At 43.2% G+C, this 15,219-nt stretch overlaps 1 protein-coding gene across 3 annotated transcripts in view; it reads right to left on the bottom strand.

Annotated features, from left to right (window-relative positions):
* The window catches only part of LOC146009361 (ovostatin-like), a 63,345-nt gene that overhangs the window by 35,808 nt on the left and 12,318 nt on the right, over positions 1-15,219 (bottom strand). For all 3 annotated transcript variants that reach the window (XM_083149656.1, XM_083149657.1, XM_083149658.1), the window contains exons 7-17: positions 13,794-13,878; positions 13,418-13,544; positions 11,316-11,430; positions 10,963-11,078; positions 10,385-10,543; positions 7,135-7,365; positions 3,158-3,215; positions 2,834-2,976; positions 2,183-2,332; positions 1,058-1,225; positions 639-744 (exon numbers count right to left, since the gene is read on the bottom strand). In XM_083149656.1, the coding sequence (XP_083005782.1) occupies positions 639-744; positions 1,058-1,225; positions 2,183-2,332; positions 2,834-2,976; positions 3,158-3,215; positions 7,135-7,365; positions 10,385-10,543; positions 10,963-11,078; positions 11,316-11,430; positions 13,418-13,544; positions 13,794-13,878 (1,458 nt within the window). The remainder of the gene's footprint in view (positions 1-638; positions 745-1,057; positions 1,226-2,182; positions 2,333-2,833; positions 2,977-3,157; positions 3,216-7,134; positions 7,366-10,384; positions 10,544-10,962; positions 11,079-11,315; positions 11,431-13,417; positions 13,545-13,793; positions 13,879-15,219) is intronic.

The following is a 15,219-nucleotide window of genomic DNA, read 5'->3' as shown; positions in this document are numbered from 1 at the left end:
ACAAACAAACGATGAATGATGATGCGCATACCCGCCAGTTGTTCATCAAGATTGTTCGGCAACTGTGCATGCAGCTCAATTTGAATATCTTTCAAAAAGAGCCTATAAACTGTAGCTAGATCTTCTTTCGTCTTTCGTCAATATCTTTCATCAACATCTTTAGTCCAGGACACTGGGTTCAATGGAAATGTCTTTCAACCAAATTGGTCAAAAAAATTGTACAGTGTGTATGCACCCTAAGAGACACCAACATTGCTGCTTAGTAAATTCTAGGAGTTAGACATAGAGCCCGCAGCCCTCAGAGCCTAGATGACACATGGATCCTGGACCCTTAGTGTTAATGCCCGACTAGGGGGCATTTTTCAAAGCTTCAATTGGATAGCCCGATAATCACCATGGGTCACAAATTATACCTTTTATTAAGGAGGAAAATGATCACTGCTTCTAAAGACAGCGCTCTGAGGCTCTTCATTACTAGAACAGTTACTCAAGTTGTTGGACAGTCATTAGGTCAAAGCTTTCGATTGTCGACCTAATGACCCACTCAACCTAATGACCCTGTTGACCTAGACACATGTCAACCTAATGACTGTCTAACTTCTTGCTGGTGACCAACTGATCCACACCCTTAGTATCACCTTTAGCAAGTGGTTGTATATGAATTGGTCTTCTCTCCGGGGGCTCATCCTTACAGACCTCTGGTTTTCTGGTTGTAAGAGGTGTTGCAAACTGCAGTCCGAGTCCCTGAAAGAAACAAGAGAAAATGTATAAAAACCAACAGCGGAAAAAACTCAAGGAATCAGAAGTTGGCGTCTTTGTTGGGCACTGGTAAGGCAGACGGGTATTAAAGGATACCCTATGTCTGGACCAGTAAGGAGGTTTGGACTGGTCAATAAAAGCCAAAAGGAGATTGAAAGTAAAAAAAAAATATATATATATATATATATATATATATATATATATATATATATATATATATATATATATATATATATATATATTTTGAGACCAGAGTGCAAGTCCGAATTGTGTTCTGTTGACGATGGGATAAACTCACCTTAAGCAGCTTATAGCTGTCTCCTTCAGAGCTGCTGCTTACAGGGAGATAGTATTGTCCATTGCAGAAAGCAAGTTTATTTGGATCCTCACATTGTGGTGCTGGGTCCTCTACATCAAAGCCATCAACGTTGTAACCGTAGCTACTATACCGCAGGGAGTTGTAGACCTAATACAGAAATACACAGCTCAGTGTCAGTTCAAATACATGACAAAAACCGATTGGATGATGCACAGTTATCTGTCATATGCAACAAGTTCTTTAAATAGCTAAAAAAAAGTGTTGATAAATGGGAGGGAGGGGGGAATGTTCATCATAAAGTTGGTATTTTCCATAATCCTCCAGGATCACTCTGCAGATATTTACCACCACTGATCACATCCCCCTTAAATAATGCACATGACCATCACTACTTCCCAAGTCTCAAGTCCAAAGCCCTTTTGGCCACACTTGCCTCGGACATCAGTTTATTTGCCCATAGGCATCTACCACCTCAATTATTGCAACCTCCTATTTGGAATTCCCCTCAACCAGTCCTAGCTTCAACCCAACTAGATTGATTGTTTCATTATGCTCAACCTGGACACCTGTGTCCTCCAAAATCTGCATGGATTACCAGGTATTTGTTTTAAAAAAAAAAAAAAAAAACCTGATCCTCTACTAGACTGAGGATCCGATATAGCAAGCTTCAAAAAGTGATAAATTGGAGAGTGATACCCCAATCAGCTCATAACTGGCATTTTTCAAACCCAGCCTGTAACATGGCAGTTAAGAGCAGATTTACTGTTTGTTTATCACTCTCCACTTTGTCAATCAGGGCCAGATAGATCAAGCTTCAAAAGTGATAGTATTGCATCATCACCATAGGAAGTTACAGAGGATGCCTGCATACCTTTGACCCCAGCTTCTTCTCGTAGATTAATCAGCAGTAGCACTAGCCCCCCCTATGAACAAGTACAAGTCAGAGCTTATTTATTTACAGTTTGTTATGTAGCGCAGCATATTCCGTTGCGCTTGTAATTTTATTGGTTTCCATCATTTGGAGAAGAGAGAACATAACCAGGGAGAGGACCTGTTTGGGTGATCAGAAGTCAAATGAAAGTCTATTTAGTACACATGACTTACCGTGTCAGCTGAGAACCGCTCATAGGAGTTGAGGAGCAGGAGGCCAGAATCGATCACTTTGAGCCCACAAATGGAATTTGGATCTGCAGAAACTTGGACTTCAACATTGGAACCCGGAAGCCCCTTTTCTGCCGAAAAGGTCATAGAAACCTTAAAAAAAAAAAAAAAAAAAAAGTGCCAGATAAGAGGACAAAAGAATCAATGATGTTGATCATGCAAGTCAAGCCAACTACTGCCCCGACTCACAAGTGTAGTGTTACTAATGAGGAGACCGGCATTGATAAACCTTTCATTCTGCGTCTTAAATTCAATCTAACAGAAAAAGCCAAAGAATGCCCCACTAGAATTGTAATAAGCCCACATGCTGTTGTTTCAACCTTGCCTGCTCCCTGAGGCAAGGTGGAGACGACGAGTGAGGCCATCAAAACAGCGAGGCTTGCCGCTATACGCAGTGGTCTCCTTGCATTTGTGGCAAACCTCGCCGCCCCCCCCCCCCCCCCCCCCCGCCAATGGCATTGAATACCACCCACTGTCTCTAATTGTAAATCACAACGGAATATTCTGAGCTATATTATAAACTTAATAATGAAGGTTATATACCTTTGGTGGTATCAACCTTCGTGGATTAGGTGGTCACATTTCTGAACTTACCTGATTTTTAAAGCTTTTCTCAACATTAAGCTTGACCGTGTCAGCAATGACTTCCTTCTCCAGAATAGCATATACAACCAAATCCGCACTGGGGGCATTATCAGCGGTTATGTGGATATCAAAGAACATGGTTCCATTATTAGCTGCAAGAAGAGGGGATTTCAGTTATAGCTGCACATGTAAGTAAGAGTATAAAGAATCCACACAGCCAGTAGCATGCCATGACAATGTTAAATAAAAATGGTGTATTCAGTAATACATTTTACATGCACTTTAAAATATATTCAATTAAAAATAAAATATAGATTTGGTCAAGATACTTACAGTCTTTCAAGTCAACATCCTTCTGTCCATTACTCACAATCTTTGATTTTGATAATGTCTAAAAAAGGAAATATCAAAAATGTAGTAAACTGGAATCAAATGGATTTAACTAATTTGTCTGAAGGGCCATTGTCTGTTTTCCAGTGTATGGGAGCAAATTTCCCATTCTCATATGTTCCCATACAATAGATTTTTGTACTCAGATAGATTGGACAGATACATCTTTAAGAGAGCGTATCAGGATGGTTAGAAGGTTGGAGGAGTCTTTAAACTAGACATAGGGGGGAGGGATGCAGATATAAACTATGGGCATATTAGACAGTACAGTGACGAAGGGGCATTTAAGAGATTGGAAGGTGGAGAAGGGGGGTTGGGGAGAAAAACTAGAATCAGTAAGAACTCAATAGAGATACGAGATCCCAACGTAGCCTCAACGGTAGCATCTAATAATAAACACAAACTCAAATGCATACTGGCTAATGCAAGAAGCTTAGCAGGAAAAATAGGGGAACTAGAGGCCGTGGCCATTAGGGATGATTATGACATTATTGGTATAACAGAAACATGGTGTATGAGTCACACGATTGGGCGCTAAGCATGGAGGGATATACACTCTACAGGAAAGACAGGAAAAATAGAAGGGGCGGGGGGGTGTGCCTTTATGTAAAAAAGGACTTAATATCTTGTGGGCAAATTATGACCTCAGATACAGATGAAGATAACTCGGAGGCCGTGTGGGCAGAGATAACTGATAAAAATTAAAAAACCCAATAATAAAATTTTATTAGGGGTATGCTACAGACCGCCAAACGTGAACGATAGGGACGAGTCTCTACTCCTAAACCAAATCAAAAAATCATCAGATCAGGGGCAGGTAATAATAATGGGGGATTTTAATTTACCAGATATTGACTGGAAAAATGAGATATGTAAATCATCTAAAAGCAGTGGGTTCCTAAGCTTGCTCAAGGATCAGTTTATCACTCAAACGGTAGATGCTCCAACCCGTAATGGGGCACTATTGGACTTAGTATTAACTAATAACATAGATTTAGTTTCAAACACCAGAGTAATTGAACACCTAGGGAACAGTGACCACAACATGGTCTCACTGGAAATCAACTTCCGAAAACCTCAATATAATACAGGACCGGGTAAAGTACTAAACTTCAGAAAAGCCAATTTCATTTTATTCCGGGAAGCTCTAAAAGAAATTAATTGGGGAGAGTTATTCGAAGGAAAGAAGGCAGAGGAAATGTGGGATACATTTAAAAATGTGCTAGAATCACTAACTACTAAATACATTCCAAAAGTCAACAAGGGTAAATTTAACAAAAAAAAGCCAACATGGTTGGACAAAAAAGTAAGGACAGCGATCAACAATAAAACAAAAGCGTTTAAGTTCTATAAAAATAACGTAAATGAGGAGACGTTCATCAAGTATAAAGAAACAAACAAAACTTGTAAAGAGGTAATCAAAGTAGCTAAAAGGGAAAATGAAGAGCGTATAGCCACAGAAAGCAAAACTAACCCCAAGAAGTTTTTCAAGTACATAAACAGCAAGCGAATAATTAAAGAGAACATAGGCCCACTAACAGATATCAACGGTCAAAATTTTGCAGAAGATAATGAAAAAGCGGAAGTGTTAAATAAGTTCTTCTCATCAGTATTTACTAGGGGAGAGCAGTTAGTGGAAAGCACAGATACCTCAACTGGGACAAACAAACCGGACCACAATATGGTTCTCGCGACCGATGATATAATTTGGAGGCTCAGCAAAATAAAAACTAACAAATCACCAGGGCCAGATGGTATACATCCTAGGGTACTAATGGAGTTAATGGAGGAACTAGCGACCCCTCTATATTGCATTTTTGAAAATTCACTATCAACAGGTATGGTACCAAAAGACTGGAGAATAGCAGAGGTAGTGCCAATATTTAAAAAAGGTAAAAGGGATGACCCTGCAAATTACAGGCCTGTGAGTTTAACATCAATAGTGGGTAAAATATTTGAAGGAATTTTAAGGGATGGTATCCTGGAATAGTTAGACCTTCATAGTTTACTTAGTATTAACCAACATGGGTTTGTTAAAAATCGTTCCTGCCAGACAAATTTATTGGGCTTCTACGAGGATGTCAGCAAAAACCTTGATAATGGAAACGCAGTAGATGTGGTCTTCCTTGATTTTGCAAAAGCTTTTGATACAGTACCACACAAGAGGTTGATAAATAAAATGGTGGACCTGGGACTAGGTGCAAATATCTGTAGATGGGTAGGGAACTGGCTGTGTAATAGAGAACAAAGAGTGGTTGTGAACAGTGCAGTATCAACTATGATACCAGTACTAAGTGGAGTGCCACAGGGTTCGGTACTGGGGCCCATCTTGTTTAACATTTATATTAACGATATCGGGATGGGGATTCTCAGCGATGTATCCATCTTTGCTGATGACACAAAACTGAGTAGAGTTATTGAATCAACAGAAGATGTGAACATACTTCAAAATGATCTTAACAAACTAGATGAGTGGGCTAAAAAGTGGAAGATGAGGTTCAATGTGGATAAATGCAAGGTTATGCATCTTGGGAGACGTAACCAGTGTGCAAGTTACAACCTAAGCGGGGAGGCATTAGGTACTTCAGCACTTGAAAAGGATCTAGGAGTCCATATAGATAATAAGCTGGGGTGCAGTGTTCAATGTCACATTGCAACAAAAAAGGCCAACAGAATTCTAGCATGTATTAAAAGGGGCATGGAAACTAGGGACTCAAAAGTAATTATGCCACTGTACAAGGCATTGGTTAGACCACACCTTGAATATGGAGTACAGTTCTGGGCCCCACACTATAAAAAGGACATCATGGAATTGGAAAAAACCCAAAGAAGAGCAACAAAGCTTATTAGGGGAATGGAGAATTTAAGCTATGAGGAGAGATTAAGCAAGCTAGGACTATTTACACTAGAGAAGAGACGTTTAAGGGGGGACATGCTCAACTTGTACAAATATATCAGGGGCCAATATAAGGAACTCTCAAGCACTCTTTTTACTGCAAGAAAGGAAACTAGGACACGAATTTAGATTAGAGGAAAGAAAATTTCGTTCCCTCAAAAGAAAAAATTTCTTTACGGTCAGAGCAGTCAAACTTTGGAACTCTCTTCCTGGAGAGGTGGTGTTGGCAGATACAATAAATACGTTCAAAATAAGGTTGGACAAGCATTTATTGGATAAAAATATCCAGGGGTACTAATAAGAACCATATTCTGTCTTTTACAAGGGATAAGCTATTAAAACGTAGGTTGAACTAGATGGACGCAAGTCTTTATTCAGCCTTATCTACTATGTAACTATGTAACAATGTAACTATCCAGCTTTAGTGTTGACTAGTTAAATGCTACAAGGAGTCTTAAGTATTACTGTGTATGACTCACTCACAGACTTAAAAGATCAGGCTGATTAGACTGCAGGTGCATGTTGTTTACTTTGCTCTATAAAAAGGGGTCTGCATATGCCCAAGACAGTAATGGAAATTGGAGAGTCACAGCGCTGTAAAGCTGTACAGTACTTATCCCAGCATATGGACTGCATTTTATCTTCTATCACCTGTAGCCTGTTATTTTCAATAAAAACTACTCTGTTGTGGAATGGTGTCTTTACTTACATAGGCTATGCACCTACCAACTTGTAGGCATCTGCCAATATACAGAACGGTGCTGCCACCTTACAGTTCTAGGGCTAAATGGTTCTATTAGTCATACCTTTATGTGGAAGCCATGCAATAGCATTTATACGACCATAATCAGCTATACTTGGACATATTATATAGAATATAAGTGCTGAAGAGCATTTAACTAAGAAACACATTAACTTCTGCTTCCATATAAAGTTGGCATGTACATAAACAGCTCAAGTTCCCATACAAATTCCCCAGATTCCAGTGCTCACGTGGCTGTCAGTGAGCCTTTCCACCACTCACCATATAGTAGATTGTGGCCTTTTTTGCTCCTTTTGCAACTCCAGATGGAGAGATGATGTACTGCATCTCAATCCTGTGGCTGTGTCCCAAACTCAGTTCTCCTTTCACATTGTCCAGCTGCAGGAAGCTCCCAGATTGTGAGTAAAAGCGGTAGACTGTGTATTCAACAGTTGGATATTCTGCATCTCGCCATTCAGAGTAATAACATTGCTCTTCGTTCTTGTAGCTGGCCTGTAAAAGAACCGGGCAGGACATACAGTAGATGCAAGATAACTATAAACAATTGGAGACCCCTAAATGGAAAACCTTTTCACGCATTGCAGATACTGTAGCGCAACTAGACAGAACCAGATGTATTCTGCACTCATTTCTATATTGTTTTAAGAAGGATCCTTACTTCACAGTACATTAGGCTTCATTCAGAATGGATCGCTAATTAGAACAAGCATTTGACGTCTTGCAAAAAAAAAAAAAAAAGGAATACACGGCCCAGAAGGAAAGAATAGACAAACTTGCAAATGCATAGCGAATTGCCGCGCAATCCTAGATACCGGAACATCCAAGAGTTCCTTCCAAGATAAGGCCCATACACACTGGGAGATTTTCATTTCAAAAGACTTTGCCAAAATCTCTGGATCAATATATATCTTTCACCAGTGTAGTGCGTATATACTGAGATATCTCTGAAAGATAGCTCTTTCACCAAAGTAGTGCGTACACACTGAGCTAATTCCCAAAGCACAAGAGATTTTCAGGAGTTGAAAGACTGTTGAAAATATTTCATCTAAAAAGGAGATTTAAAAATTGGGCTGGGTTTGAATTGCAGTGATCAGATAAATGCCACCCCACACTGCCCTGACCGGGCAAAATCCCACCCATGGGCATGGCTACAATTTCATTTGCAAGCTTTAAAATTTACGGCCTATCCCACACACCCATGAAAAGAATAATGTGGGTCACATAATACCACCTCGAATTGAAATTATGCCCCATGGTGCAAAACAATCAACACCCAATAGAAACGGAACAGTGCGCTCCAAAGGCGAGCTGCAAAAATTTAGGGCATGGCTTTGTGGGACAGGGGATTATGCACACTGTAATGCCCATTACACATTATGCCACACACTGTAATGGCCATTATATATGACGCCACACGTGGTAATGCTCCTTACACAAAATATTCCACACACTGCAATGCCCATTACATAGAAAGACACATAAGTCATACCTCCCAACTGTCACGATTCCGTCGGGACAGATCCCGATTTTCGGGTCCTGTCCCGACGTCCCACCCGCGGCAGGCATTGTCCCGCTGCGGGGGGGTGACAGTTGGGAGACCCCCCAATGTAGTAGAATAGACGCTGTGCGCATGCGCACAGCGTCTATTCTCGTATGAAAATGAGGTCGCGGCTAATTAGCATAAGCCGCGCCCTCATTTGCATACGCCACGCCCCCTTTTCGGGCGCTCTGTCCCTATTTCTTAACATGAAAAGTTGGGAGGTATGCATAAGTAAGTGATGCTTACCAACATGCACAGTCCCAGGGGTAACATGCCCGGTGCCAGGGGTTACATGCACAGTGCCAGGGGAAGTTACTGTGTGCACTGCACTGTGTGGTAAAAAAAGGCAGCTGGGCAGAGCGATGGGAAACCCAGCTGTCTCAGAGCAGGTCCATTCGTCCATGGTGCGGCCATTTCAAACGACACACCGGCTCGCGAGCTCCTGATTGGTTCGCAAGCCTGTACATCATTTGAAATAGCCACAGACGGATGGACCTGGTCTGAGACAGCCGGGTTTCCCACCGCACTGCCTGACAGTGGAGCAAGGTGAGTGGAATCGCTCCGCCTCCAAAATGGAACTGACTGAATGCAGTTCGCCCCACTTTAACCCCTGGTGCCAGTAATATATACAAGGCTGGCCTGTGCCATCAATGTATATACTACTGGCTTAAAAAAATAAAACATTGGTGGCCAGTGTATGCTGTGCCTGGAGCAGTGCGAGCAGGTTGTGTTGGTGCTGGGTGGACTAGCGGGGATGGATGCGCAGTGAGGATGCCCGGGCGGAGAGAGTATGACGGGGGGGGGGGGGCGTACACACCTAGCGATGACAATTTGAGGCCACACAAGTGCAGTAGGCAGTTACCTCTATTTGCGTTCTCAAATCAGACAGTCATGCCGAATTAGGCCCATTAGCCACGGTTACATTGTGTTAGAGTCTCACTTACGCGCCTCCTAATCTGCTCTCCTGCTCTTTGAATTGGAAGCCTATCCTGCATGTCCAGTGTGCTGAAAATCTAACAAGAGGGAAAACCCTAACTGACCGGTAGCCTGGCTAGGGTCTAACCAAGCTGAATAGAAGAGATCAAGAACCAGTCAGCTCAAAACTTTATCGGCTGTGTTTTGAAACGGACAGAAGCTGATCATTTGATACTTGAACTCTTGCCAAGCGTTGATGCATATGCTCCAGGAGAGGACACTGCATCTAGAACAGCAGTTCTCAAACTCTGTCCGCAGGACTGTACTCAGCGAAGATCGCTGCTTATCGAGCGCTGAAACGCCGCCCTGCCGAACATCCACCGTATTGTGTAACTCGCTGAAGCCTTTCGTGAATGGGGTCCGTACGTGCGCTTGCGCAGACCCCCTCCCCCCACCATCAGACCGTTCCGAAAGGTGCAGAATCACCCCGTCAGCTTACTTTTTCCAGGTCACCCGGCAGGTGCACAGGTGCATTCATTACTCACTGACATTTTAATAGGAGCGACAGGTGGAGCTAGTAATTTTTAAGAGGTTGGCTTTTCCCTTTTAAATTACTGCTTTAAAAATATGGCCAACATGCCGCACCTCTGGCAAACTCTGACCCCAACACATAAACCCCTAAGGCTCTATACCTAGACCTAGACCCCTATGTCTTACACACTGATGAGATATTAGTGCCAGAGCCATGTTGAGAACAGCCCCCCCCCCCCCAATCCATCTAGCCCCAACTATAGGATATGACCAAACAAATCTATTACTGCTGAATTTCTTTTTTCAATCACGAAGTTTACACGATTTGAGCCGCTTATCGATGATCAATTTTTTTTTTTCTCCCCTAATTGATTTTAAACCAAACCAAAACACTTGAGGGGGGTTTTGCAAAACCGAAAAACATGAAGATGGATCTAGATCTAAAATATTGGGGTTTGGACACAAGTCTAGTCTAGAAGACGGCTTCCCGGCACATCCACAACAGGGTCTTTAGAAATTGCTCACCTTGAAAGTAAAGTTTGGTTGTATCATATTGGTTGTGTCTATCTTGAACTCCGCTCGCCCCTCCTGGCACGTGGTGGCGGTCTGAGTATTCTGTCCATCAACATCCAGGTCAATCTGCTCGTTAGCCAGAGGTTCTCCATCCTCATCCTTCAATATTGCCTGGAATATATTACACAACAAAATTATGGATATATCCACCTCAGTCACAAAAACATAATGCATCAAACTTAAAAAAGGAAGAAATTGCTTCCAAAAACGTCCACCCCACCAGCCTACGTTCCAGTGCAGCCATGACGGGCTGTATGCTGTCCATCTATTTATGGAAGTGGAGACCAACTAGAACGTTGCTGCCCAGGTTCAAGCAATGTAGAGGACATGGGGCGCAGAGAGAAACTTCAAACCTGGTTATTATAGTCAGTTGGTTGAGCTTACAAATAGGGGGGGGGGGGGGGGGGGTAGGGGGTTCTTCAAGTGGTCACTGTAAAAAAACATCTGGAATTGGGCGTTATCAGACCCCACACATGGGTCTCCAGTAGGTCTTTCCCCCAAATATCGGCTATACAGGATGCCACACTCACCACAACAATGTAATCCAATCCACGCTTATAATATTGGTTCAAGGAGTCATATTCAAACTGAAGTGAGGCTGGATGGGTGGTGATGTAGGTGTAGCGCGTGTTGGTGGTTTGAATACCTAAAGGAAAAATGCAAGACCATAGCACCGATGTGAATAAATCCTGTATGGCAGTATTGGCGAAGAGTTTAACGGAAACATGTTTAATAACCATCAATCAACCATTAGAGCCAACACTGCATAGAAAGACCAAGATATAAAAACAAAAGAGTGTTGAAGAATGGAGCAATTTAGGATCTCATATTTGTCCATGTAAGGGTTATGGTCCTGCTGGTTTAAAATAAAGACACACAGTACCTGTTCCAGCTTCAACCACTGTAAAATCCAAAGTAATAGATGTTCCTCTTCCCATGGATCTCATGTGGGGTGACATCATGTCAATTACACCACTGTAAGTACCATCCGGACCAAGCTACAGTAAAGCAATAATATAGAGTATTAGCGACATTATCCAGCAACAGAAAAACAGTTTCGCATATGTTCATATTTTAACATTCTGCAGGAGACTCCCTGACATAGCAGCAATCTCCCTCTCTCCCTCATTAGTCTAGCAATCTCCCTCATGTCACCTAGCCCACATTACACTTTTACACCATAGTTACCTCCCCTCCTACATTCTTCAGGAGACTCCCTGACATAGCAGCAATCTCCCTCTCTCCCTCATTAGTCCAGCAATCTCCCTCATGTCACCTAGCCCACATTACACTGTTACATCATAGTTACCTTCCCTCCTGCATTCTGCAGGAGACTCCCTGACATAGCAGCAATCTCCCTCATTAGTCTAGCAATCTCCCTCATGTCACCTAGCCCACATTACACTGTTACACCATAGTTACCTTCCCTCCTGCATTCTGCAGGAGACTCCCTGACATAGCAGCAATCTCCCTCTCTCCCTCATTAGTCTAGCAATCTCCCTCATGTCACCTAGCCCACATTACACTGTTACATCATAGTTACCTTCCCTCCTGCATTCTGCAGGAGACTCCCTGACATAGCAGCAATCTCCCTCATTAGTCTAGCAATCTCCCTCATGTCACCTAGCCCACATTACACTGTTACACCATAGTTACCTTCCCTCCTGCATTCTGCAGGAGACTCCCTGACATAGCAGCAATCTCCCTCTCTCCCTCATTAGTCCAGCAATCTCCCTCATGTCACCTAGCCCACATTACACTGTTACACCATAGTTACCTTCCCTCCTGCATTCTGCAGGAGACTCCCTGACATAGCAGCAATCTCCCTCTCTCCCTCATTAGTCTAGCAATCTCCCTCATGTCACCTAGCCCACATTACACTGTTACATTTATGGGGGGAAAAAAAAGGAATGAGAGATAGATACATTTACATTGAATCATCAGCACCATTTCCCAGCACTTTACCAAGTATAGTATCTCTTACTAACTGCTTTGGGGATCATCTACATTTGTATATATGTCATTTTAAACTACACACCCACGCTTCTAGGTGCCATGTTCACAATCTCTCCATATATGGAACTAGACATGCCCTTTGGTGGAGCATGACATGCCCCCTCAATGGGGCACTTTGCAAAATTCTATTACCAACTATAATCTCCCTGAAACTAGTTTTCAAAAGTAGGCAAGTATGGATGTGTATCCAATATGAAGACCTATAAACCTATGCACAGGTAAAAAGGGTAGCTACTGCACATGCCCAGCAGTAGTGACTTTTTGTGTGTGTTTGTGTCGACACCAAACCCTGGAGCCAGGATTCTCTTGAAGATTTGGCCTGATACATTCATGTGGGTGAGTGTGACTGAATCGGGCACTGGCACCATGGTTTGTAAGAGCATATGGCAAGAACGAAAGGGCTACCCAGGTGGAGACCACGCCGATGTCAGGCTGCCAATATGCCAACTTATGGTGACGGAGCCTCACATACCTCTGGGCTGACCGGGCATAGGAAAAGCACAGGGTATAGGAGGGAATTTATGAATCAGAGAGTGCAAGTCAGACTGTAGAGAATTTAATACATGAGAAATCAGATTGAAGCAAAATCTAAATATAGAAACATAGAATTTTACGGCAGATAAGAACCATTTGGCCCATCTAGTCTGCCCCTTTTTTACCCTTCAGGTAAACTCAACCCTTTTTAATCCTTATTTCTTTCATATGCCTATCCGAAGCATGTTTAAATTGTTCTACTGTCTTAGCCTCTACCACCTCTGATGGGAGGCTATTCCACTTATCCACTACCCTTTATGTGAAGTAATTCTTTCTAACATTTCCCCTGAACCTACCTCCCTCCAGTTTCAGTGCATACACAAAGTATAGTGCAAAGTATAAGTTATGTGGACTACATTGACAATTCTCAGCTCCCATCTATACTGTATATGGACAGAGAAGGGCTGCAAGGTCTCCCAGGTTCTCAGAACTCACCTCTCCGGTCATATTGGAACAGAAGCTGCCATGGTCTTTGAAGCAGTTTTGTCGCCTGCCATAAAATTCTGGCTGCTTGCAATACCGAACAACGACGGAACCGGCCACAGGCTCGCCAAACGTGTACCTGAGGGCGAAGCAGAAAGGTCATTCACTACTTAATACTAAGCACATACTCACTATACATGGATTAGATTTTAGTCCCGTCCCCCCTACCTTCACCCAACAAAAAAAACATAACATGTAACACAGGAAGATAAAGGGTGAGGACTGCAACCACCCACAACTGTCATGATTGCTGATAGTCAGACGTTGTCTCATGCACCTACTGGGCAGGATTGTTGGCTTTTGGGGGGGGGGGGGGCAATTTACGTACATAGCAGACACATTGAATTTCAGCTCTTCTGATGTCACGGATAAGCTGTTTGGAGATTGCACCGTTACGTCAAATCTGGGTATGACTGCAAGAAAGAAGAATCAATGTTACTTTCTATCACGGCTTGTGATTAGGGGGGGGAAAGAAAAATACATTTAATAATTACACAATGAGACCTAGCACCCCAGGAACCACCATGCTTTAAAAAAAAAAAAAAAATCAAGCATCCTTAATGGAACCCTACCCAAGCTCAAGTATTTCTGCAATCCCCCTGCAGCGTTCTGAGGCATAGCCAACAGCTGTATAATATATATATATATATATATATATTATATTTGCTAACTGTCCGTTTTGGGTAAACTATAACACTGATTGTCTCTTGAGCCTGCAACACATCAGCTGATATCTTTGGCTGATGTGCGGCTCAACTGTGCGTTCCACCGGCAGTCACTTCCTGGTGACGCACTTCCGGTTTTACCGGAAGTGCGTGCGCACGCAGTAGTTGCGCTGATTGAAAGATTGGCGCCAAATTCCCCCTTGTTTATGTAATACATTAGGGTATAAAAGCCTGACCAGGACAGTCCTCCTATGTGGCTGATCCGGTCTTCTCCAGGGCTGAGGCGTTAGCCATTTGCATACGCTGATGACTCATCACAAAAGTATGTAACCGTTTGTTTATATGCATATTAGATGTTTTGCTTATACCCCTTTCACATCGCACTTTTAAAACGGTATATTGCCGTTTTTTTCCCTTTTTAAAACGTTTAAGCCTGCACTGTGAATGCACCACAGCCAATTTACCGTTTCAAGTTAACTGGCATTTCGAACCGTGTAAAAAGCAGAGTCCTACACGGTTCCTTGCCGTTTTTTGTGCAATGTGAATGTGTACAGTTTGTCTGAAACGGTATTTCAGGCAAACAACACAAGCACAAGCACAATTTGTGGCGCCCCCTCCCCTCCTATATGTCAGCAGGCACCGGGGATCGAGCGGGGTAGGCTGGACGCAAATAGCCAGCGGAGGTGAGCGCTGGGGCTTGGAGATCTCTCTCCTCCACTCTTCTCCTCTCCCCCGTCTCCCTGCTTACTGCGTCCGTGCTGACAGCTCAGTTTTCCACCAGCCGCGCTGTTCCTGGCCACAGTGATCAGACAGCCTATCTGATCACTGTGGCCAGGAGCGGCGAGGCAGGCAGAAAACTGTCTCAGCTCACCTGCGAACTGCCATCCCCGTTCGCCTAGTACATTCTCCGGGGGGGGGGGGGGGGGGGGGGGCAGGCAGACTGGAAGGAAAGCCCGGGGGCTGTGTGATCAGCGGGTGAGTCACCCGGATCGGGTCACCGCCAGTCAGCCACGTCTCCTCGGTGCCATCCACACAGCTGACCCCTCCCCCGGCTCACAGCTGACACATTGTTGTCACTCCGGTTAATCA

Source organism: Crinia signifera, chromosome 6 (assembly GCF_055691185.1).
Source record: "Crinia signifera chromosome 6, ASM5569118v1, whole genome shotgun sequence".
NCBI classification, from domain to species: domain Eukaryota; kingdom Metazoa; phylum Chordata; class Amphibia; order Anura; family Myobatrachidae; genus Crinia; species Crinia signifera.
Note: the sequence above shows the minus strand (reverse complement) of the source record. Positions and strands in the feature narration are given on the sequence as shown.